The sequence below is a fragment of the Rhinichthys klamathensis genome, unplaced genomic scaffold, assembly GCF_029890125.1.
Source record: "Rhinichthys klamathensis goyatoka isolate OS25496 unplaced genomic scaffold, OSU_Roscu_1.1 h1tg000232l_1, whole genome shotgun sequence".
In the NCBI taxonomy this organism is placed as follows: Eukaryota; Metazoa; Chordata; class Actinopteri; order Cypriniformes; family Leuciscidae; genus Rhinichthys; species Rhinichthys klamathensis.
Window position 1 is genome coordinate 2,148,364 of NW_026606756.1, and position 26,397 is coordinate 2,174,760.

Here is a 26,397-nt window from a genome sequence, read left to right on the forward strand (position 1 = left end):
GAAGAACGTATGTCTGGTGAAAATGCAGACCGGGGGAAGCAAATCTGGGCGACACAACCCCTCCCGTCATTTCAGCTCCAATGACGGCATCAAAACAATGAAAGCATGGCGAAGCGGCTCTCCGCGGCTCTGCTTTCCTCGGCGAAAAAGTTAAGAAACTCAACGCTATAAGCCCTCAGTACCGAGCCGAGCAGTTCGCACGTGACTTTTATGCAGTGTTTCCCACACATAGACTAATTCGCGGCCACAAAATCAACTCCGGCCGCCACATATTGCAATTCGTTCATTTTTTTATGCTATTTAAAACACGCAGCGTATTCTTTCCGTTGTATTTCCTTTCCCCGCTCTCCCTCCGTCTCTCTATCACTCACGCGTCTCTCTCACATACACGCACGCACACACACACACACACAAACACACCACGTCTGTCTATGAGGCGCCGGACTGGACAAAAGCGAAGCGAACTCCGCGAGCGACACTGGGCGAGAGAGAGAGACAGAGTGTGACTTTTATTTAAACTTTAAACTAATATAATTTGTTTTACTGGACAGTTTAAAGCTCATAACCATATTTTGTTGTTACTTGAAGAGTGCAGTGTCATGTGGCATCATGCAGTATCTGTCCTGAAAAGGCTACTGAGTAAATGTCTGTAATTTAAGGTCATTCCTATTTTATTTGTATACATTTTAATCATTAACTTTAAAAGCACACTCTTTTTATGACTAAAATAACAGTAAAGGGAAAAAAATTAATTCTTCAAAATTAAAACTGAAAAAAACGGAATTTGGGAAAAAATAAAACGGATTTCATAGGGCCCTACATATCGTCCCGTTGGCCTGTGTGAGGAGGTCCTTCCTCATTGGAACAGGCCAGGGGATTGTGTCCGATAACTGATCCGGCTCCGGAAACCACGGCCTGGATTTCCAGAGAGGAGCCACCAGAAGGACTGGGCATCCGCTCTCCCTGACCCGTTCGATGACTTGTGGAATCATCGATACGGGGGGGGAAAGCGTAAAGGGGGCGGCTGGGCCAGAGATGGGCCAGCGCGTCCCTGTTCTTTGAGAAGAACACCTTGCAGTGGGTGTTGGCTCTCGAGGAGAAAATGTCGACTTCGGCCTCGTCGAACACCCTCCATATCAGACTGACCGTCTGTGGGTTCAGGGACCTCTCGCCTAGGGGAGTGTTGCCCCGTGAGAGCATATCCACGCCCAAATTCTGGACACCCGGGACATGCGCTGCTCTCAGAGAGCTCAGATTGGTCTGTGCCCACAAGAGGAGGTCCCTCGCCATAGCATGCAGGTTGCCCGACCTGATGCCACCCTGGCGATTTATGTAGGCCACCACTGACATGTTGTCCATGCGGACTAAGACGTGATGACCTCTGAGGTTTGACAGAAATGCTTTCAGGGCCAAACCAACTGCTTTCATTTCCAGACAGTTGATATACATGCTCTGCTCCGTGCTCGACCAGAGGCCGGAGGCAGGCTTGCCCTCGTGCAGCGCTCCCCAACCCAGGTTGGATGCGTCTGTAAAAACCACCTTCCTCCTGGAAACTATCCCCATGGTCACCCCTTTGTGCTACCAGTCCTGAGCCCGCCAGGGAATCAGGGTTCTTAAACCACAGTGATTCACCATGATGCGCAGGCTGCCTGACTGCCATGCATGGGTTGGCACATGGCGTTTCAGCCAGTGCTGCAGCGAGCGCATATGCACAGTAATCCAATATGGAGTACTGGTGATGCGGATGCCATTAGACCAAGCAGTTTCCGAAATTTCTTCAGGGGCGCAAGGCTGAACGAGGCTGCCAGCGTCTGCACAGAGAGCGCACGCTCTCGAGTGAGCCGCGCTGTCATTGCCACTGAATCTAAAACTGTGCCCAGAAAGACCACAGTCTGGCTGGGGGTCAGTTCGCTCTTGGTAACATTGATTGTGAGCCCCAGGCATTTAAGATGGCCGAGAATCAAATCCCTGTGAACTATCAGTTCGTCTCTCGACTGCACCAGCACTAGCCAGTCGTCGAGATAATTCAGCACGCGCACTCCCTGACATTTCAGTGGGGAGAGCGCTGCATCCATACATTTCGTGAATGTACGGGGTGCTAATGACAGACCGAACGGCAGAACGGTGTATTGATACGCCCTCCCCTCGAAGGCGAATCTCAAGAATGGCCTGTGACGAGGGTCTATCTGAATATGAAAATATGCATCTTTCAGAGCCATTGTAACAAACCAATCCCCGGTCGAACTTGCGCAAGGATTTGTTTGAGCGTTAACATTTTGAAAGGCCGTCTCATGAGGGCTTTGTTCAAATGTCTCAAATCTAGTATGGGTCTGAGCCCGCCGTCCGTCTTCGGAATTAGAAAATAGCGGCTGTAGGACCCCGAATATATTAGTGCGGGAGGGACTGGCTCTATCGCTCCTTTTGCTAATAAATTCTGTACTTCTCACCGACGTCTCGATAACCACCTGAAATTTTGGGGGTCTGCGAGCGAATTGGAGCGAGCTTTATAATGTTTATGACCCAACTCGACACACCGGGGATGGCTTGCCAGGCCATGGCCCGTGTGGCTAGGGCTTGACACACTGAATGAAACAGGCTGCCTAACATAGGGGGACCTGGTACCCTTATAATGTGATTTGTGCACATACTGAGTGTTTGACTGACTATACCGGCTTTTGCCTGGGGGGGAAGTCAGTGTTACAACAGGGAGGGGGGCACCTAGTGAAGGGGGACCGTGAACCCGTGTATTGTGACTTTGAAACATGCTCTTTTTGTGCTTTATATGAGTCGCCGTGAAAACGACGTTTGTTTGCAAAGGCGCGCTCACTGCTGCGGGCCTGTTTACAATAATAAAATCCCCAGCCGCCTGAACTAAACAGGGAGCTGTGGGAAGTTTTGCTGGTCTTTTTGAGGGTGGTCCAGCTAGCGCGAGACACGAGCCCTCTCTCTTTCCCCTTAGTGCTAGGACGACTTCGGAGGTACCTGATCTAGCACGACGCTGGATCGTGGGCCTTGTCGCCGGGGGAGCGGGTAACGCTTCGCAGGCCTTGGCTGGCGGTGGGCATCAGCCGCAGGGTGGGGCTGAGAGGCCTGTTTCGCTGGCTTGGCTGGATGAGGCGAAGATGGTGGCTTGGGCTTGCTGGACGTGGAGCTTGAGCGTTTTGGCAAGAAGTGTCGCATAGCCTGGGATGCTTTCTGTGCCTCTGTGTATCTCTACGAGAACCCCTTCACCTCCGGGCCGAAGAGACCTGAGCTGGAAACTGGGGCGTCGAGAAACTTCGTTCTGTCAGCGTCTTTGATCTCGGTGAGGTTGAGCCAAAGATGACGCTCGAGCACGACCAAGCTCGCCATATTCCTTCCGATGCCCTGTGCTGTAGCCTTAGTAGCACTCAGTGCTACAGACTGCACTGCTTAGGTCTCAAAGTCTCAGGGTCCGGGCCAGCCTCGTCCATGGACTGGAGGAGCTTGGCCTGGTAGACCTGCAACACAGCCATAGTGAGCAGGGCCGATGCAACCTGACTGGAGGCGGAATACGCGCGTCCAGCGAGGGCTGAGGTGCTTTGGCAGGGTTTGTTGGGATGAGTGGCTCTAGCTTGCCAGCTAGCCGCTGTGCTCGGGCAAAGATGAGCGGCCACGGCCTCTTCGAGGGGCGGCAACGACTCGTATCCCTTTTCCGCTGCGCCGTCCACGGAGAAGAGCGTCGCGCAAATTGCAGATCCCACACGCGTTGAGTAAGGAGCACGCCAGGCCTTGGTGAGCTCCTTGTGGACCTCGGGGAAAAGTGGCTCTGGTCCATCCGTCCAGCCGACTTCGAGGAGGCTCTTCGGGCATGGCCCACTCTAGCTCGAGGTCCGCGACGGCCTTCGTCAGGATCCGAAGCATTTCAGCGTCGGAGTTAGTCCTGGTAACTGATCCGCTGGCCACAGACTGAGAAGCAGTGACGGGGTCGAGAGAGCCCGGCCATTCCTCCTCAGACGCAGCGATGGACAGGCTGTCATCGTGCTTGAGCGACCCGCCGAAGGAGACGAGGCCTGCCACATGGGAGGGGGGGCGCTGGTCTCCTGCGAACAGGACCGGAGTTGGCGTCTGAGTAGGAGAGAGTGAAGCACGCGGGGTGAGTACGGGGACTATTATAGGCTAAGGCCACGCCCCCTTGGCGGGCTCTGACATAAGGCTAGCACATTGGTCGCACGTCAGAGGCGCCCGCGCCATTGGATGTGCAGTTGCCGCAGCACAGCCTATGAGCAAGCCAGACGTTCAGTGTGCTAGCTGTGCAGCTGCAAATGCGTCTTACATATAGGCTTCAGTAAATCGAGGAAAAGGAGTTTCCCCACTGCGTATAGCTATGCAATACGAAATGACCGTTCGAAAGGGAACTAAAAAAACCACGAGTCTGTGAAAACGGTGACGTCAAGCACATGCGTAAGCTATTATGTGTTTAGTCTATTGGCTTTTTTTTTTTTTTGCAAATGAAAGCCTACTACGGAGCCCGGGAAGTCACCCGTGTGAAAAAGTCTCCTCATAAAATCTTAAACTGTTCCCTCTGTTTAACAAATCGTGCCAACAAATTAATAAACCGTACCCACGAGTTCCTAATCCGTGCCTTCAGTTTTAGCAATCTGTACCCACAAATTCATAAACTGTGCCCACGCTTTCGCAATCCGTTCCCACGGGTTTGTAAACTGTACTCATGGATTTGTGGTCCCTCCCCCAGTCTGTGTCTGCTGATTAAACTAGGCCACCTGTTTAGGTGCGGGATGCATTGCATTGTGTTTAAACTTTATTTTTCAAAATTGATAATTTCCTGAATTTTCTAAAAACCGATTTAGGCATTTAAGCTACATATAACATATTTATAAGACGCTTTTATCCAAAACGACTTACAAAAAAGGATCAAAGCAATTCGTCAAATGTCAGTCATAATACAGGTTAGACAATTATAATAAAGGGCTAAGATTATCACAAATAAACAAGATTTTGACGCACATCATTCATATTAAATCGTCTATTCCACCATATTCCACCACTATTGTGGAGCACGCTTACTGCATGACATGGAGGCACCGGCGCGATCACTTGCATTTTCCTATCAAAAACATTGGAAACAACTTAAAATACTCCATAATTTCTGGTCATACAGAAAAGAATAATACATAATTCGCAACTACTTTTATTTGTGTAAACTCACAATAACAAGAAAACGTTGTGCTTTTGTAAAATAAAACAGTCAGGGCGCGCTTTCATGGACTCCGTGAACTGGAGCGCTTCTCATAAATGAACTGATAAACCGCGTATACTAGCCTCACAGACATGAGAAATATACCCATATAATGCTTGAAATGTCCACTTTTAAACAAACAAATTTGAATCGAAAGCAAATACCGTCTGATTATGTAATACGTATGAAAGGTGCATTTTTCTCTAAAGGCGCATCCGCTTTACAGCAGAGATATTTTTTCAGACACATTTATTATCATTAGCCTACTTTTGCCGGTGCTCTGCGGCAAGATGTATGCGTGCGCTTGAGCGCGGAATTGGCTATATTCCTCCATGCACCCAGTATTTAAGCAGAAATTAATATAAACGTGTGATTAGTCGACTAATTGCTTAAATGAATGACTACTAGTCGACTAGAAAAATCTTTAGTCTATGGCAACTCTAATCAATACATTTAGTTGACATTTACTTAGTAATTAGTATCCAGCTCTTTACATTAAATTAGTTGAGTTAACATAATTAATGAAGTAATTAGTATCCAGCTCTTTACATTAAATTAGTTGAGTTAACATAATTAATGAACTAATAAAATGATAAAATAAAGATTAAATTAAGACGCTAACCATATATTTCTATATAGCAACGCTTGTTCCACCACACAAAGGACTGTTTTTAAGGTGAACATCCTTTATACATGTGAAGATTGTATTGTATCTTGAAGATGGTTGTATTGTATTGTATCTTCTGTTATAAAGATGAAGATTTTCACAAATCCGTGACTTGTCCGTGGGAATGGATTGTGAAAGCGTGGGCATGGTTTATGAATTTGTGGGTACAGATTGCAAAAACTGAAGATTTTTGATGGTTTACAAATCTGAGAGCGCGGATTACGTTTATCAATCAGTGGGCTCGATTTGGACATCATCACAAGTAGTTATAAGAATGAATCAACACAATATAACATTTTGTCATCATACAAAATTAATGGTTCCTTACAACAGACTCAAGGATGATATATGTTTTTGAAGCCTTTGTGTTCAAAGGTTTTGACATTTTCTTAAAGGAAATAAAAAGGGACTTTATATCAGAGGAGAACATTCTAAAATTGGGATTAGTGTGTTGTGTATTTACGAAATTCAAATGGACCTTTCTGTGTTTCCTTATACCCTCCTATGTTACGTGATTGTTCTACGTAAACACCGTGAAGTTTGAGTGTATCATTCGTTGAAATAAAACGGCAAGCACTGGTTTACGCTTACTCCTGCCTATCGTGTATTTATACAGAAAATATAAGAAATGTATAACACAGTGATATTTCTGGCTTTGTGAAAATGAAATTTACCTAGAAGACAAAGTAATAATACAGTATTATCAAGATTAACATCCTTAGAATGAAAATCGAACAAAAAAATTATAATTATGTAATTTGACTCTATAGGCATGTGCGTTCGGCTTGAGTGCACTGTAGTAAAAGAATGCATATGTGCGTAGTCTTTCTTTACAAAGTGACATCGCCAACCACTTGTCTGGCATGCATAATACCGTGTTATTAGTTGTTTTCGCGGATCCGTGTGAATGGGGATCATTTTGATAACGTTGTCATCTTTACAAAGAAGAAACGCAACAGTTTTTAGCACATCGTTGACGTGTAAACGTACCCTTAGTGGAGGATTTCTGTAACCTGGTGGAAAACAAACACTTTTAACATGAAAATGACATGAAATTACCAATATAACCAGTAGATGGCTGCAGAGGACCACTCATTAGCCATTTCCACTCCCTTTATAGTTCTTTGTATTTTGCTTTTGAATTTATTATCAAATTAATATTATGACAAATTTTAGCTATTTCATTGTACTTAAGTATGAAGTATAGCAAGAGTAGGAAAAGTCACAAAGTCTTGTAGGTCCCCTAAAAAGGCTTTTTTTATTTTTTTTATTGCCAATTAAAAAACTTAATTTTCTAATGAAAATAGCATCATGATCAATTTTTAAAGTATGCCTTCGTCAGTGTGAAGTGCTCCATTTTCGCTGGAGGAAAACAACAGTGTGATGTAGGGTTAACGCAGTGGTTGGGAAACCGTCTTTTTTCATATTAGTTTAAAGGGGGCTAAGGCAATCACATATTAGTGTACAGATTATAGAGTTAATAGCAAATTTTTATTGATAGAAATATAGGGAGGCTAAAGCCCTCCCAAAATGGGCCTGGTGACGCCCCTGAATGGCAAATGACTCACAGAGAGGGTTGTAGTTAAGTTATCAAACAAATAAGTACACCCCCTGCTATTAAAATGGTGCTGTGATGTCTTTTGATTTCACACTGCTTCCCTTTCTCTTTACTCAGACACAATGACCTTGCACTACGTCTAAGAATAATTTATAACAACAAACTGAGCCGGATCAATATGCACAACATTCCTCATGTGGCTACAGATATCAGTCGCCTCACTGCTGGTCATGTTGGAGGGCAGGTAATTTCTGATCCCGACTTTAATTTATATCTTTAAATATCCTGTACTTAGATTTGCTACCTACTACAATTTGTAAATTTAAAGTCACAAACCTATTTGTGTGTACTGCCTTGTTATAGACACAGATCAAGTCCTGGGTCTAATGCTCAAAGTTGTTCTACCACAAACTCCCCAAATTCACACACAGCTTCTAAATTGTACAGTTTCATAAGATATATAATTATTAGGTTTGTAGAATTTCACACTAACTGTATTCTAATTAATTTGTTATTGAACAACTCCTTTCACCTAGAATTTAGTTCCCCTCACACTAATGAACATTATATTGTCTTAAAACTCCACTCTCCTCTGAAACGCATCTAAATCAACAAAAGAATTGCTTCAAACATTATTAATGTTTTGGAATGGCCCAGCCAGAGCCTGGACTCAGGTCTCTGAAATGTGCCACTTTGGTTATCATTGGCATTCCAGATGTTGTAATTTTTATATTAAAGGAGCAAAAGTTCTGATATGATTTATCTTTCTTTGATTTTTTTTACATTAAAAAAAACTGTTGTTTTTAATAGGGGTGCGTAGATGTACACTGTATAATTTCTTTGTTATTATTTTCACTGAACCACCAATTGTTCAAAAAAGTGTTGTTTTACTACTCTTCCTTAAAATTAATGATTCCCTGAACAGTTTGGGCCCACAAGTGAGTGTCCAGATTGCCTTTTTTTTTTGTAACTTTGTTCCAGAGAAATAAGCCCTTGATATTTGTCAGGTTTTTGCAGCGTACGTGTTGTGCACGGCTCAGGATAAGGATGCTGTCAGACTGACATTGGAACAGATTGATGTAATTCGTCGTGTATGTACTGAAAACCCAGAGCTGGAACTGGTCACTACAGCTGAAGGTACTACCACCCTCAACCTGACAAAAAATATTTTCACTTTGCTGTGACTGAACATTCTGAAGGTTTCAGCTTTATACTAAATAGTTTAGATAATATTCTAATAGAAATGCTTACTGTAATATTAACGTTTATAGATTGGTATGTCGTCTAAAAAAAAAGAAGCACTTTTTGAGGGAGATCTACAGCTGGTAGAAAACTATTTGACACAGTCTTGTCTTCTCATGACTGATATTGCTTCTAGTTTAGACATGTTACTTTTTTTATTGAATATTCTGCAATGAATAGAGAAGACAAGTATCTGTGGCCATTGAGCACAGGCTTCGGCATATCATGTCATGTCATGTATCTTGTAGTGTGTTGCTTAAAGGGATAGTTCACCCAGACAAAATTAAATTCTGTGATTTACTCACCCTCATGTCAACTGTTTTTATTATGTGTAATAAAAAGTTAATTTGAGATGTATTTTTCCCATGCAGTGGTTTGCCATTGAAGCTTGTTTCCGACACTGAATAAAAAATAAAGAAATTGCAGACTTTTTATCTCGCAATTCGGACTTTTTTTTCTCAGTATTGTCATATAAACTCAGAGTTGTGAGTTATAAAGTCAGAATTGCGTGATATGAAGTAAACTACAAATGCACTACAAACTGGTCGTGTCAGAATTGCAAGTTTATATCTCACAATTCTGAAGTCTCGAGACTAGCGATATACAGCGACAAAGTCGCTGGCGGTGTAAACGGGGCTTGACTATAACACGCAATTGCGAGTTATAAAGTCAGAATTGCGAGTTATAAAGTCATAATTGTGAGATGTAAAGTATTTTTCCCCCTCAGAATTGGACTTGGGTGAACTATGCCTTTAAGTTTCTTTGGTTTGCACATAGATAGTCTCTCCAGAGAAACTATAAAAATAGAAATCTTAATGAGATAAAAGTCTCTACATTGTTACAAAAGATAACGGAAGTCCGGAGAGGATGTGTGCTTAGTTATCTCCGGCGCATTCCAATTAACAAGAATCTTTCCTATACTTGCAGTGTAAGTGAAATGAGAAGAGACTCTATGCAATCTCACAGCTACCTGCCTGAGGATATCCTCACTCAAAATGATTGGACCAATGCATGCCATATGTAATACTGTGTAACACTGTATAACATATGGACTGCATTTCACATACACTACTTACTGTTCAAAGGTTTGTGGTCAGTAAAATATTAAAACTGATTTTTTTTAAATAAGTCTCTTATGCTCACAAAGGCTGCATTTATTTGATCAAATGCAGTAAAAACAGTCATATTGGGAAATATTATTACAGTTTAAACAACTGTTTTTCTATTTAAATATATTTTAAAATGTAATTTATTGCTTTGATGGCAAAGCTGAATTTACAGCAGGAATTACTCAATTTTAAAAAAAATTTACAAAAGATTTACTGTCACTTTTGATCAATTCAATGCATAATTTATGAATAAAAGTATTAATTTCTACTGACTCTAAACTTTTGAACTGTGGTATATAGAAGTGTCTGCAAGAGTTTTGTGTGAAATATGTGTAGTTCTCGGAGTGTCAGATAGTTTCAGAAAATGCATATTCTTAATGTTTATACACGATGGGGTTTGAGGAGTAAGAAGTAACTCATTCTTAATGTCTGAATCTAGTCAAAATATACTGTAACAAAAATGTACTCTGAGGTTCACCTTTCAAACAACCATCAATTCAAGACACGCACGCGTTTTGTTTTTGTTTTTGTTTTTATGAAGACTTGTTTTATCCATAGACATACTATAGTATTTATACTCTACAAACTTTACATTCTATCCCCTAACCCTTACAAAAAATTTCAGAACAAAAAAAACCATTTAGTATGGTTTGTAAACGGTTTTCCTCATGAGGAATGAAATTTTGTCCCCACAATGTCAATACTTTCAGGTTTTACTATTCTTGTGAGGACTTTTGTTCTCCACAATGTAGGGAATACTTGGGCCACACACACCAAAACTAGTACTGCATTTACAAGCCATATGGATTAATAGATGTTGTTTAATATAATGTAGTAAGACCTAAGACCATGACAACATGATAATGGACAGTTTCTTGAAGACTGAACAGCATCAGATGACTTGAGCTAAATGGCAAGTGCTTGTATTAGCAACAGCTATAGCTGTACTCAGCCATGATCGCATCACATAATCTGTTCACCTCATTTTACAATGGAAACTCCTGTCCATTGAGCTCAGTTTATTATTGATGTGGAGTGAAGATAAAAATAAAAGGATTACACATGGTTCTAAATATTTGTGTCTTTCAATTGTTCAGTATTTAAGGATTTTTTGTGTGTGTATGTTTTAAGGAATGAGGAATAGTACAAAAATCACATGTCTCATCAGTGTGGAGGGAGGCCACTCCATCGACAGCAGTTTACCAGCACTACGCATGTTCTATCAGCTTGGAGTAAGATCCATGGCCCTCACACACACCTGCAACACGCCATGGTAAATACTCACCATAGATGTACAACACATGCTAATAATAATAATGACGTGTACAGTCATAAAAACAACTTTATTAATAGTGAATTGAGAGAGGAACACAAATGTAACACATTCTGCATACTTACAGACATGCTGTCCCAGAATTTTATTTTATTTATTTTTATTATTTTATTTCATATAGTTCAGTTATTCAACTTTCTTCTATAATGTCACTTGTAGGGCTGAGACCTCATCTAGTTTTTACCCATTTTACCAGCGGAAGAGCAACAGCTTGACAGAATTTGGCAAGGTAAGGTTTTCTTATTGATGGATATGAGTCAATGAATCAATATATTAGAAGATGAAGTTTAATTTGAGATAGTTATAGTTGAAAGTTAGATAGAAAATAGAAAGTTACAGTTGTATTTAGTGGGGAATATGACCCTGTATTAAATGCCTCTTTTGACTTCTATATTTGGAAATCCCTTTATTGTGTCCTCTTTTTGAACCCAAAGACTAGAGACGAAAAAATACTAAAAGGTCAAAGACTTTTTTTTTTCTTTTTTCTTTTTTTTTGCTAACAAATGCCTTAAATCTTGGAGAAAATATTCATGGCCATGATTTTTATATCCTGTTTGTACAGTAGGTCATTGTTCTTAAAAAATATTGTGAGCATGTGTGTACTAAAATTGCTGCTTCTTCTTTTTTTTTACCTAGGAGATATGAAAGACTAAATTGTTGTGGACAATTAACCTATTATGTGATATGAATCAAGTACATTAGAAAAACTCCAGCAAAATCTGAATCTACTGTTTTCATAATTATATACTTGTTCTTGAAGTGTAACAACAATTATCAGTACATATTTTGCTGTGGAATTCACTTTGGCACTGATTAAGTGTGATGTACATCATACAAATTTACACTAACTACCCTGACTTGAATTGAATTTAATGGATCAGAACTAACTGCTTTGCATTAGTAATAAATGAATTTAACCATTTCCTAATGTGTATCTTTACCTGCTCACCCCAGGCAGTGGTGAACGAGATGAACAGGTTGGGAATGCTGGTTGATCTGTCCCATAGCTCCTGGGAGACAGCCAGAGCGGTGTTAAACCATTCTACCGCTCCAGTTATTTTCAGCCACTCGTCAGCCTATGCTATCTGTAACAATACTCGCAATGTACCCGACGACCTGCTACTGCGTCTGGTGAGACTGTTGTTTGGTTTGCTACATTAAAGGAGTAGTTCACTTTAAAATTACCCCATGATTTACTCACCCTCAAGCCATCCTAGGTGTATATGACTTTCTTCTTTCAGACAAATACAATCGGATATATAAAATATCCTGGCTCTTCCAAGCTTGACAATGGCAGTGAATTGCAACCAACAGTTTGAAGCTCAAAAAAGTGATTCCATCCATCATAAAAGAACTCCACATGGCTCCGGGGGGTTAATAAAGCCCTTCTGAAGCAAAGCGATGAATTTGTGTAAGAAAAATATGCATATTTAACATGTTATATATAACAAGGCCATATGCAGTCTACTTGCGTCCAAAGCGCAACTTGCGCAACTTGTGACGTCTGAAGTAGCGTAGTGCGTCATGGCGTAGCGTAAATATCAGCAGTACGCCGCATTACTCGCATAAGTTGTGCTTTACACTTAAGTCGAATCTGTATGTTCGTTTGGCCGGAGGCTATTTATTGTACTTTATAAAGTTTTAAATATTAATATTGTTCTTACACAAACTCGCTTTGCTTCAGAAGGCCTTTATTTAACCCACGGAACCGTGTGGAGTTCGTTTATGATGCATGGATTCACTCTTTTGAGCTTCAAGCAATTCACTGCCATTATCAAGCTTGGAAGAGCCAGGATATTTTTTTAAATAACTCCGATTGTATTCGTCTGAAAGAAGAAAGTCATATGGATGGCTTGAGGGTGAGTAAATCATGGGGTAATTTTCATTTTAAAGTGAACTACTCCTTTAAGCCCTATGTGGACAGGACTAGATTTCCTGGAGGACGTTAGATAATTTTGTGTTTGACAGGCATACTTTGTAATTTTAATACCCTCTGAAATGGCAATTTCTATTCCTGTCCGAATGCGAATGTCTGTGATTGCTAATTTTGTACTATCCCAGCGAATCTCCTTGTTTTTTTTTACCTACCTGAGAAACTGTTTGTGCACCAGTCTTCCGTGTGCTTTCATTTCAAAATATTCCAACAAAATATGATAAATCGAGTTTTCCCTGCTCACTTATGTGTGTTTATTATAAACAGCCACTTCTATAAACTTGTGTGAAGTTTATTTATATAGGGTTTTTATAATAAATTAAAATTATATCAATAAATAATTCATTAAAAGACAAATATGTCATACGTGATATATCCAAGCACAGCAGATGAACTTATGTAATGCCCACACCTAGAAAACACATCTAGAAATAAACACAGATGTTAAGTTCTGCCGAATCGGTATGTGAATTCCGACATCGGGTGATAAGAATTGTAACTTAAACGTCATTTAGAAAACTAGTCCTGTCCGAATAGGGCTTTAGACATAGTTAAACAAAAACAAATTGCCAGTTTCCAAATCTCTAAAATGCAGATTTTACTCACTAAAAAAGACAATAGTGTAAATTGTACACTCTTTTCTACTTTTATCTACGTAACATGTATGATATTATGAAAAGGACAAACTTTGCTTTCTTTCTAGAAAGAGAATGGTGGGCTTATCATGGTGAATTTCTACAGAAGTTTTGTAGCATGTTCAAATACCACAAATGTGTCTGTTGTGGCTGGTAAGACAACAGAGACAATTTAAAAAACAAAAAATTTAAATTTAAAAATTTTGTTTTCATTAGAAACTTTTTTTTTTTTTTTAGATCATTTTGATCATATAAAACATGTGATTGGCACTGAAAGCATTGGGATTGGAGCAGACTTTGATGGAGCTCAAGGGCAAGTAAACATTTCATCTATATTTACATTACAGAAATCTCATGCATTAAATGCACACTTCTTTGCTAACGTGCCTCTACGGAGTCCATGCTTGCAGTATTCTGCAGAAACAATCATAGATTTCTGCGGAATTTAAACAAAACTGTTTTACATATGCTACACCCCTTGCGTGCCCATTTATAGATATTTGACTGATTCGATAATGTTTTCATCTACCAATAAGACTGTAGTACTCTCAGCACCATTAAACACATTTTACAATATTTAAATTAATTCCAAAGATTTCCACGCATATCCCTAAGAATCACAAAGAAAAGCATAGATTCCACGTGGCTTGTGCCCCTGTTGCCACGTGGCTTGTGCCCCTGTTGCCACGTGGCTTGTGCCCAAACAAAAATGTTTGTTTGTGTTAAAGTGTGCCTGTGTTTTCACAGATTCCCTCAAGGGCTTGAGGATGTCTCCAAATATCCAGCACTAATTGAGGAGCTGATATCAAGGAACTGGAGTGAGGAAGAGCTGGCAGGAGTGCTAAGACTGAACTTCCTTAGAGTGTTCCAAAAGGTTGAGAAGGTCAGGAAATAATTTCTTGTGTTCAGTTCCTATTTCAATTAGGTCAGTAAAAGTAGCTATCAATCATGGCATCTTTAGGGTTAGTACAAATATATACTGTAGTGCACACATAGTAAACGATTCACGCTTGCAATCAACATTAGTGAACATAACATACACTCTTAAAAATAAAGGTTCCACTTCCAAAAGGTCTTGGTGTGTTAGTGTTTTGTTTTTTGTTTTTTTGTGATTCCATAGATTTTTTTGGTCCCCTTAATGCCCATAGAGGGTGGGATCTCACTCACAGAATGTAGACATAGTGTCAGCCATCTTTTTTTGGAAGCTAAGCTAGCAGGCTCTTGTTCTGTGGAGAAAGCTGAGTAGTAGGGGTTACCATCCTCTTTTTCCTGGACATGTCTGGCCGTCGAGATCGTACAAAATGTCCGGGATTCAGCTTTTGCTTTCTGCAGTCGCCATTCATTGTTTACATGCACACCTTTTGTTTCAATCTAACTGAATTCATTCCGATTGGTGAATCTGAATGTAGTGTTTACATGAACGCTAAACAAGTGATCGGTTGATGTGCGTTTTAACATTGCTAAGAAAATTCCCGCTCCTCCGTGAGAGATACGAGACTGGTGCGTCTCACTAGGTGTCGCTCATCAGTAATCACGCCAGCGGCCTCGCGCCGTTCTCCCGCGGCCCTCAGTCTCGTCCTGCTCGCCACAGTAAACATAATTAATGGCGACTGTAGAACGCAAAAGCCGAATCCCAGACATTTTGGGCGATCTCGAAATCCCGGGCAGACTCATCACAGAGACTCACTAGTAGCCTAAACTTGTTGTTTAACTACTGCGCTCTGTTACCGGTAGTCGTGGCCTCCTAGGGCAGTGAAGCAAGTGCATTCTGGGAGTTGTTGTCTTTCATCCACATAAGCCAAAAATAAATTTTTTGGCTTTTCTCAGTCTAGATAGCTCCAAATTCAAAAATAATTTCACATTTCTTCTACATAAATGACCCATTTTAAATACACATTCATCTTTCCAGAGGTGAAGTATCCCTTTAATGACCATATGTTTGTTGTAGACTGTTCTCTGATGTAACAGGCCTTCCTGACTACTGATTATTTTATCTTTGGTCACAGTCAGCACTTGTGAATCTCCTTTTGGTTTTCTGTGAAAATAGCAAAGCTTTTAACTCTTTAAAGGTATTCTTTTCTTGACTACTTTCTTTTTGGCACCGTGCACCTTCAAAAGACAGTCCTGCCAAATCACTGCCTAAGCTTTTTTTGTACACATTCTTAGATTATCTTATTCCTCTGCCTCTTCCTTTCTTCTACTACAATGGTGATCTTTACACTCCTAGTGTAACTCCTACTGTCTCTCTATTCTGCACACAATGATCCCCATTAATTTATCTAAACACTGTAAACTTAAGACCTACACTAATTACAAAACATTTTTTTTTATTTTTTTTCATCGTCCACCGTCAGCTGACCCCTTCTGTGAAATTACAGTTGTTATTGCAACTCCCTCTTCAAAAAAGCATTACATCTCAAATCTGTCTCTCCTATTACCCTCTATCCCTGGTTATCAGTGAACCGCTCCAAAACCAAACAGACCATATACCATGACGGATATAATATACATATACACTCACCTAAAGGATTATTAGGAACACCATACTAATACTGTGTTTGACCCCCTTTCGCCTTCAGAACTGCCTTAATTCTACGTTGCATTGATTCAACAAGGTTCTTTAGAAATGTTGGCCCATATTGATAGGATAGCATCCTATCAATTTTTGCAGCATCCTATTGCAGTTGATGGAGATTTGTGGGATGCACATCCAGGGCACAAAGCTCCCGTTCCACCACATCCCAAAGATGCTCTATTGGGTTGAGATCTGGTGACTGTGGGGGCCATTTTAGTACAGTTAACTCATTGTCATGTTCAAGAAACCAATTTGAAATGATTCGAGCTTTGTGACATGGTGCATTATCCTGCTGGAAGTAGCCATCAGAGGATGGGTACATGGTGGTCATAAACGGATGGACATGGTCAGAAACAATGCTCAGGTAGGCCGTGGCATTTAAACGATGCCCAATTGGCACTAAGGGGCCTAAAGTGTGCCAAGAAAACATCCCCCACACCATTACACCACCACCACCAGCCTGCACAGTGGTAACAAGGCATGATGGATCCATGTTCTCATTCTGTTTACGCCAAATTCTGACTCTACCATCTGAATGTCTCAACAGAAATCGAGACTCATCAGACCAGGCAACATTTTTCCAGTCTTCAACTGTCCAATTTTGGTGAGCTCTTGCAAATTGTAGCCTCTTTTTCCTATATGTAGTGGAGATGAGTGGTACCCGGTGGGGTCTTCTGCTGTTGTAGCCCATCCGCCTCAAGGTTGTGCGTATTGTGGCTTCACAAATGCTTTGCTGCATACCTCGGTTTTAACGAGTGGTTATTTCAGTCAATGTTGCTCTTCTATCAGCTTGAATCAGTCGGCCCATTCTCCTCTGACCTCTAGCATCAACAAGGCATTTTCGCCCACAGGACTGCCGCATACTGGATGTTTTTCCCTTTTCACACCATTCTTTGTAAACCCTAGAAATGGCTGTGCGTGAAAATCCCAGTAACTGAGCAGATTGTGAAATACTCAGACCGGCCCGTCTGGCACCAACAACCATGCCACGCTCAAAATTGCTTAAATTACCTTTCTATCTCATTCTGAAATTCAGTTTGGAGTTCAGGAGATTGTCTTGACCAGGACCACACCCCTAAATGCATTGAAGCAACTGCCATGTGATTATTTGATTAGATTATTGCATTAATGAGAAATTGAACAGGTGTTCCTAATAATCCTTTAGGTGAGTGTACATATCACACCTTACCATGCTCTTCTAGATAAGGTGTGATAAGCTTCCTCCAAATGTCACTACACTGGTTCTGCACATTCAGTCTGAAGAGATGTAATCTAGCTGCACTTAGTTTGGATCGCAACCAATGCAAACTGTTTTCTCCATTAGCCTTACGTATCACTTCCACAAGCTACAGAAAACCCTGTCTTCTCGTGACTTAAGTTTGCTTTGTTGTAGATTGGCATCTTTTTATATATTTGGAAATTTCAAAACACCTTTTTAAATAAAATTTATCAAAAATGTTTAAATAAATCAACATTCCTTTAATCCACTTTAAGGATGTGTACCGAAATAAAATACACATTCTTACAGTTTCAAGTATATTAAAAATCTCATTCACTGTGGTCATAGCACATTTGAAAATGTTATATATATATCTTTCTCTCTCCATATGTTCAGGTACGTGATGATATGCAATACACTTTACCCAGCGAAGTTGAAATCCCATTTTTGGAAGCAAACAACAGCTGTCGTGTGATACTGACTAATCCAGTCAGAGTCGACAGTAGCTATCGAAATGGAAAAGGTTCATTGATGCCTGGAAGAGCTATCGCCTGGTTTATCATACTTTTGATCCAGTTACTGTAATCTACATTAAGACAAAGAATCTTCCAGAGACAGTATACAAATCAAATGTTCTACGACACACTGCCTTGAGATTGCCTTGCCAACACTTTAAATCTTAAGACAAGAAGTTGAAGTAAATTTTCTGACTGAAACTGACACTTTGGAATTTTGGAAACTTGTGTTGTTTTGGAATGTTTTGTAACAGTTTCTGAAGAAGACCATACTTTAGCTATGCATATTAATAAACCATTATAGTGTACAGATGACATTTCTGTAAATGAATAAAAAATAGAGTTTTGTGTTCCGCTCATGAGATAACAAAATTAAGTAACAAACAATCTGCATTGTTGCATTATCTCGTACTGCCATAGCATATCATCAAGAGGCATCTGTTTCTTTTGTTCTGTTTCTTTTTTTTTGTGGCAGTAGTAGCGTTAAATTATAGGAAATTATTGTTTTTTATTAAACAAGTGTATTATTAGTATAACAATAATTATCGTTATTATTTGTTTCCGAACACATTTCTCAAACACTCCTTTTACCTCTTACCTTGGACCAATAAGTAAACACACACCACTGAGCAAGTTGACATGTTGAACTGCTCAAACTTAGAAACTAATCTTTTGGAAGCACCAGAGAGCCCATAGTGTATGCTTGTATTTATCTGCATATGATAAATAATACTTTATAATATGATACGATAATACTATATTAAATGTAAATTATTAAATAAGGAAAAAAATACTCATCACCTTTACGATGCAATACCACCTGTTTTTAGCTACCTTCTTTTAGTTAAACCATGAGGTTTGCAGTTAAAGGTTGTCTTTTTTTCCCAGGCAAAAATAAGATTATACAATACAAATAGCATATTCTGCAATTCATAGTGCACTTTATTGTAACTTTCATATTTTTATAGTTTAAGTATATTTATCTTAATACTATACATAAGTCAACTGCATGTTTCATTGAAGCGTTTAATCTTTCTCTTCAACATGGAACACTATACAGATGTAACACTATACAACCGGTAAGAGAGCATTGCCTTTATATTTCAGATATAAATGTTGTTAGTCAAGTCTTTCATATTTTCTTCTATTTGTATAACAAATGTATATTGTCTGTACAGTTATCATGCCCTAAAACAAGAATAAAGACTTTGTATCAGTATCCAAAATGTCTCCTCCTCAATGCGAGTTGCGTACTAAAATTCAGTATATTGAAAATAACAAAACTGTTCATTTACAATCTCTTAAAATAATTGATAAAATGCAGTTATAAATTACAAAATCTACAGAGCTATTCATATCCAATATTTATCCCAATCTAGCTCCTTTGGTTATTTTTTAAAGCTAATCCATCCAATACAATGGGTAGTTTCTACAAATAAATAATAAAGACAAAATAAATAAAAAAATAGAAGCGCTCAAATGGAAATTTAAATTCAGCACTTGCTATAATTTAAGTTCAGCAATAGAATGGCAGTCTTAAATGTACTAGGAAGCACTAGATCTGTTACATGGCCAGTGAAAGTCATGATAATTGCGTGTATTTCGTCCTATATATTAAAAAAATGTCATGCATGTAATTTTATATATTAAAAGCACATGTAAAGTTTTAAATTAGTCACTGTTAACGGTTGTGAAATATTTGTATTGGTTCTCGCCCAAACCTAGCCTGGTTAACATCATACCACGTCTCATTGAGATTGAGATGTGGTCTGGGAACCACATGTTCATTTTCTCGTATTTAAGGCGTGGTTTACGAATGCCCAGAGCCGTTTATTGGGTGCTACGAATGTCTATCAAATGTGCCTGTACGTAGCTCATAGCCAATCGTTTCAATTATACCAGATGACGTATGTAGAGCAACAGAAATTAGACGAGGAAGAAGACGATGGGTCAGAGATTTATGTGTACACGATGGCGTATGTATCTAAGGCTGCATCGAAAGGTAACTTCGCGTCTGCTGCCATGTTTGATCCATAGGTATAAACAAACTGCTTCGGTGTGTCGCATAGACGTCGTCATCGTCTTGCTGCTCCCTCCCCGTTCTGTGATTGGTCCCCTCGCTGAGGCGAAATTCTGGTCCATGGTATCCAGACTGCCTAGCAGCGTGAATAAAATCGCGCTGCGCAAAGGCAGCATGGGGAAACCCAGGCTAGCCCAAACCACGATTTTCTCTAATTGATTGTTAGCTTGCTTGAAAGTGCATGTTGCCACACCAGAGATATGTAGTGTGGTGGTGGAAAAAGCTCAAATGTTTTAAAGGAATTGTCTATTAATGTTTTACGTAAGCATTGTTGTTGCGGGAATCATCTTGTTATTTTGTCTAGCAAACATGGCCTACATTCCAATGTGATTCCAAATGTTATGGCATGATTGTGGAAGGAATTCAGTTGAAAAGGTACACATCTGAAACAGTTCTAACATGCTATTGAAATATTTAAAGTGAAATTAATGTATTGAATAGTACCTTTCAGTTTATCATTGATTATATATTTAGGATGGCATAAGATGTTCAGTATTCACATACCACTTTTTTGACTTGCACTATATATAGTTTACAGTAACACACAGTAACAGTGGTCTATGAATTGATCTTTGGCCTTTCACGAATAGATGGTGATGACCTCACGACCTCCACCTCTCACAAGCAACACTCTTTCTAGACCCTCAGTCAACACCTCAAGAAATTCCATATCTGAAACCTACGAGTTAAAGATACAGCCTGAGAAGTATGGATAAATTAATACAATAGATAATAGGGCAGTTTTGCCCAAATGAGGAAATCTGTTATGGCCGATTTATCCATATTCTGCCAAAAACTAAGCACACTATCAATAGAAAGCTTTACAGTTTTATTTTTTAACCATCACTAGGACACATTTCTCAATACGTTGGTCACTTTTTCAAAACTCTTCACACAGTGAGCACAACAGCTGTGTATGTGGGCTAAACTCTGGATCATTTATGATTGCTTTGTCACAAGTTTAACATACACAGGATACGATGTTGCTATCCTCTGTGCTAGGATATACCTGATAACTGCTGTTGGTGGTTGAAGCAGCTCCACGGAGACCAGTTAGTGAGGAAAGGATGACAGAGGAGCTCTCAAGTGGGCACCCTCCTTCTTCAACGTTTCATTGATAAGCCCACAACGCCTTCAGAGGGCTCAATGGCGAGTTCTGGCATCTCAGAATCACCCCCCTCTGTTTCCTTCCTTTCCACTAAATTATTGTGGGGCCCAGCTAGGATCTTGCTTTTTCATCCATAGCCACTGGCTACTTCTTTCCGCTACCTCTGACAAGGCTTTGATGACAAGGCGTAAACTCCGGCCTCAAATCCCCATGTCCCTGAGGAGTCTGGTAGTTGATGCCGCCACAAAGCCTCTACACTCCACTTTCACAGGATACACTTTGGTGCTCCAGCTGCCATGCTGTGCCTTAGCTGCTAGCTCTGCATAGTGCAAATGTTTGTGTTCAAATGACTCCTCCACCCCATCCTCCCAGGGCAAAGTTCGACAATGTAAACCTACCAAATTAGGTCTTAAGGGGGTATCAGCAATCTCTAAAGGAAATGCCAGCTGTTGGCCAATGTCAACCAGCATTTGATGTCTACTCAGTCACTTGCTGAGTAGAGCTGGCTTTGTTCTGATGGTGGGGAGACACTTTTGGTTGCCTTGACCCCCTCTCGGACAAAAGCAATCGCCTGTGCAGGTTTTATGGTGGAAGGGGATTTGCAGCAGTTCATTTAGTTTCCTGGATGGAGGCGAGGCTCTTAAGGACTTGGTTGAGTGATTGATTGATTAATACTTTATTTATCCCGAGGGAAATTTAGGTATCCAGTAACATACAAAAACAAAAACATACATAGAAATATACATACATTAAAACCTATAAAATAGAATTAAAATACAATTACCTTATAACACCGTAGCCACAGTAAGCAGTGCAAAAACAGTAAATAGTGCTAATGGAGTGGAGATGTAGGTAAACCATACAGATACAGATGGAAGTACAAGAAGTACAGCTGGAGGTAGAAAAATTGTCCAATTATCTATTATCCTCACTGTTGTACAGTCTGATGGCCAGTGGGACAAAAGAGTTTTTAAGTCTGTTGGTGGAGCTGGGCTAAGACAGCAGTCTGCCACTGAACACACTCCTCTGCCTGGCGAAGATGTTGTACACAGGGTGGTTGGCATTGTCCAGTATGGACAGCAGTTTGTCCAGGGTCCTTTTTTCTGCCACTATCGCCAGAGAGTCCAGCTCTGAGCCTACTACTGAGCCAGCTCTCCTTACCAGTCTGTCCAGTCGACTGACGTCTCTCTTCTTGCCGTTTCCTCCCCAACAAACTACAGCATAAAAGAGGACGCTGGCCACCACAGACTGGTAGAACATTAGCAGGAGTTTTTTGCAGATGTTGAAAGACCTCAGCCTTCTCAAGAAGTACAGACGGCTCTGCCCTTTCCTGAACAGAGTGTCCATATTTGCTGTCCAGTCCAGCTTGTCATCCATTTGCAGCCCCAGATATTTGTAGGTCCTGACCACCTCCACATCAACCCCATCGATGGACACAGGCTGTAGATGTGGTTTCTTCCTTCTGAAGTCCACCACTATCTCCTTTGTTTTGGAGGGGTTCAGCTGTAGATGGTTGATCCTGCACCACCTCACAAAGTCCTCAACCAGGCTCATGTACTCCCCCTCCTGTCCATCCTTAATACAGCCAACTATCGCAGTATCATCTGAGTATTTCTGTACGTGGCACTCCAGTACTACTGACCACAGTGTCTGATGTCCAGCCCTTCAGTCTGACGTACTGTGGTCTGTCTGTGAGGTAGTCCGTAATCCATGTCACCAGGAGTGGATCCACCCTCATCTCTATCAGCTTGTCACTCAACAGGAGTGACAAGCTGATAGAGATGGTATCAAAGGCGCTGGAGAAATCAAAAAACGATATTCTCACAGCTCCCTTCTCCTTGTCTAGATGTGAGTAGGCCCTGTTAAGCAGATAGAGGATGGTGTCCTCCACCCCCTTGGACTTGGTTGTGCTGCCAGGTATATCGTCCCTGAGTGAGAATCGCCTTACAGGCTCTAAGTATATGTTTGAGGGAAGCTGGCAAGGAACAAAGGGCAAACTATGGATCATGATTGATCATGATGATGATTGTAAAACTCAACCAACTTGCTTCCATCACCCACAGATCCTTCCAGGTAAAATTCCTCTTCTCGACACTTTCCCACTTCCTCCACTGCCCCTGCTTGCCAAGAGAGACTGACTTGGCCCACCGTACAGCCTCTTCCTGATGGCATACTTCCTTCACCACAATTTTCCTTCACCCCAAGGCTGTGGACTTAATCCAGCTGGTTAAGCTGTTACAAACCCAAAGCTTCCCCTTCCTTATCGGACATGTCCCACAATGTCTGCATGTTTTAAGGATGCCATTGCCCCTTCTATTGCTTTCGCTGGACCCCACTTGTGCCCAGATCTCAAGGTTGGTGCGTTGCTGCTTACCACCCCATCTCTGGATTCCTTCAACATCATTTGTAATCTTACTTTCACACACTTGAATTCCTCTTTTAGACTGGTAAAGAGCAGTTTGAGTACCCCATTCAGACCAATGCTGGCGAGACACTGTTGGACTCCAATCCACTTCTTAATATGACGTGTAACCTATCTTTCCATCTTCTCCACCGCTGAGCTTGGAACCTCATAGATTGAAAGGGGCCATAGCACTCGGGGTAGCAGCCCAAACTTGTACACACCAGCTCTTTCGTTTTCTAGCCAATTGAGTGTTATCAATTGCTTGTAAACCACTGCTGATCTCCTTCTGCAGTTGTTATACCTTGACTTTGTCCTCCAGGCTTGCGTCATACTACCTTCCAAGACTTTTGACAGGTTGCTCAGAAACTGTTGGGTCACTCCTGATGAAGAACCTAAGCTCCGTAGGCACCCCCTTGACAATAGAGATGCTACGTGATTTGTATGGTTTTATCCTCATACAAGCCCACTTGATGGTCTCTTGCAATTTTCCAAGTAATCTAGTACATGGAACAGTGGTAGTCAAGAGTTGAGATAACATCCATGAAAGCTCTGAGAAGAGGAAGGCGTTGCATCATCTACTCTCTGGCCTCCCACAACCCATTTTGAGGCTCGAATTTTGAATTCCATGGCCATGGTGAATGCCAGAGGTGAGATCATACATCCTGCCATTATACATACTTCCAGGTGCTGCCAAGTGGTAGTAAAATCTTTAGTGGTAAAACAGAACTGCACATCTTGGAAAGTATGCTTTTACCAGGCCTGTGATGGTATCTGGAATGTGGAAGAAGCTGAAGGCAGCCCAGAGAAGATTGTGAGGTGCTGAACCAAAGGCATTGGTGAGATCCAAAAAGACTACATGGAGATCCCTCTTCCCTGCTTTCGCCATTTGGATCTCATGACAAATCATGCTTGTATGTTCTGTATGTATCTTTGCCTTCTGTACAGATGTATCAATGTACCAATTCATCTGCATCTACTCAGACACCCTCCTTGCAATAACGCCAAAGAAGCTTTTACCTTCCACATTCAGCAGAGAGATTGGTATGAACTGACTGATGTTTAGAGCATCATTCCCCTTTGGTATTAAGACCACACCTGCCCTGCCTGTGCCATGCTTTGGGTGCTATTCTCTTCTGCCGTGCTGTTCTCATGAGTCTTCATAAAAGCCTTCAATTCAATTCAAATCACTTTATTCATCCCCAGGGGGCAATTGAATGACACAAAGAGCAGCATATATTCCACCACATACAGGACATCATCATTAAAATAAATAAATTGATACATGGTAATATATAAAAAGAAAAGGGGATGGGATGAATGCATCAGTGATCAGTCTATGGCGTGTTGTAGTGCTGTCCAAAGATTTGGAGGGTGGGCGGGGGCTGGGAGTTTAGGAGCTGAAAAGCCCTGGGGACAAAGGTCGCCTTCCTCCTCTGGGTCTTACAAGCTTGACAGCGGAGTCTGCGCCTTGAGGGGAGCCACTGAAACATCGAAAACATGACATGTGATGGATCACAAGGATCCTACTGGCAGTCTTCAAGGTCTGCTGTTCGCATAGGGTGGACAGAGCTCTCAAGAGTAGTCCAATAATTCTGGAACAGACTTTAACAATTTGATGTAAGCAGTTCCTGTTTTGAAGACTAATGGAGTAAAACCAACAAGTGAAGAAAAATGTTATCACACTTTCAATAAATGAGTAGTAAAATGTGGTTAGGATATCCTTGCTTACATCAAATGATCTTAGTTTCCTGAGTAGGTACTGCCCCTGATGGCATTTCTTCAGGATTTCCTCTATGTTGGACTAAAACTTCAGCTGGTTGTCAAAAATAGTCCCGAGGTATTTATACTCCTCTACAACCTCTACTAGCTTTCCCTGGATGGTAGTAGTGACTGCCTCAGTCAACTGCCTCTGCTTGGGTGAGAAGGTCACTATCATCTCCTTAGTTGTATCCACATTCAGCTCTAAACGGGACATTTCACACCACTTCACAAACTCCTGCAGAGCTGAGCTGTGATCATGGAAGGAGCCTGAAAGCAGAGACAGGATGACTGTGTCATCTGCTAATTTCACCATGTGACAGTTTGGCTGAGTAGACCTGCAATCGTCTTTGTGTGGAGGAGGGAAGAAAGGACACACCCTTGTGACGAACCTGTTGACCTGATCCGGACAACTGAGAAGGTGTCGTTGACCAATACTCTCTGTGTCCTGTTGGTCAGAAAGTATATAATCCACAAGGTAAGCTGATGATCCAAGCGAAAGCGGGTGATGAGCTTCTCTGCCTGGATATATGGCTGCATGGTGTTAAATGTCGATGAAAAAAAAAGGTCGGGCTGCAGCCTGCAACCTGGATGGGCTTGCGACTGCCAGGACTGAAGTTAACTTCTGCCATACTTTTAAGGCGCTACCATGCAGTGTGGAGGTTGCCCTGGGCAAATGTTCTCTCCACCTTCTTTTTGTATCTCAGTTTGGCCTTTTTTATGGCACGCTTGACCTCTCTGTTGACCTCTTTCTTTTCTAGCTCAGAGCCCTCTTTTTTTATTCAAAATCTCCTTTAGGTCCTTGATCACCCAGGGTTTGTTGTTAGAGAATATTGTGACCCGCTTAGTAGGTATAATACTGTCCACACAGAAAGAGATATAAGATGATACTGTATCCACTTGCTCCTTTAAGTCACTAGAAGAGGATGTCAGTATGGACCAGTCGGTAGTCTCTGTCGGCAGTCCACTGCTTAATGTCCCTCCTTATTTTCTCTGACCTCTTCACAACTGGTAGGTATGCTGGGGCTAGTAAAATGCCAAGG

General features: G+C 41.1%; 2 protein-coding genes across 3 annotated transcripts in view; one reads left to right on the forward strand and one right to left on the reverse strand.

Annotated features, from left to right (window-relative positions):
* Positions 1-18,209, forward strand: part of dpep2 (dipeptidase 2) — a 35,261-nt gene extending 17,052 nt beyond the window's left edge. Inside the window, exons 3-11 of the mRNA XM_056265375.1 lie at positions 7,561-7,687; positions 8,451-8,580; positions 10,926-11,067; positions 11,287-11,356; positions 12,082-12,258; positions 13,764-13,848; positions 13,933-14,008; positions 14,443-14,578; positions 17,886-18,209. Of these exons, the coding sequence (XP_056121350.1) occupies positions 7,561-7,687; positions 8,451-8,580; positions 10,926-11,067; positions 11,287-11,356; positions 12,082-12,258; positions 13,764-13,848; positions 13,933-14,008; positions 14,443-14,578; positions 17,886-18,074 (1,132 nt within the window). The 3' untranslated portion in view covers positions 18,075-18,209. The remainder of the gene's footprint in view (positions 1-7,560; positions 7,688-8,450; positions 8,581-10,925; positions 11,068-11,286; positions 11,357-12,081; positions 12,259-13,763; positions 13,849-13,932; positions 14,009-14,442; positions 14,579-17,885) is intronic.
* Positions 18,210-20,219: 2,010 nt separating this feature from the next.
* The window catches only part of slc12a4 (solute carrier family 12 member 4), a 47,434-nt gene continuing 41,256 nt past the window's right edge, over positions 20,220-26,397 (reverse strand). For both annotated transcript variants that reach the window (XM_056265325.1, XM_056265326.1), the window contains exon 24: positions 20,220-20,756. In XM_056265325.1, coding sequence (XP_056121300.1) covers positions 20,665-20,756 — 92 coding nt within the window. In that variant the 3' untranslated portion in view covers positions 20,220-20,664. The remainder of the gene's footprint in view (positions 20,757-26,397) is intronic.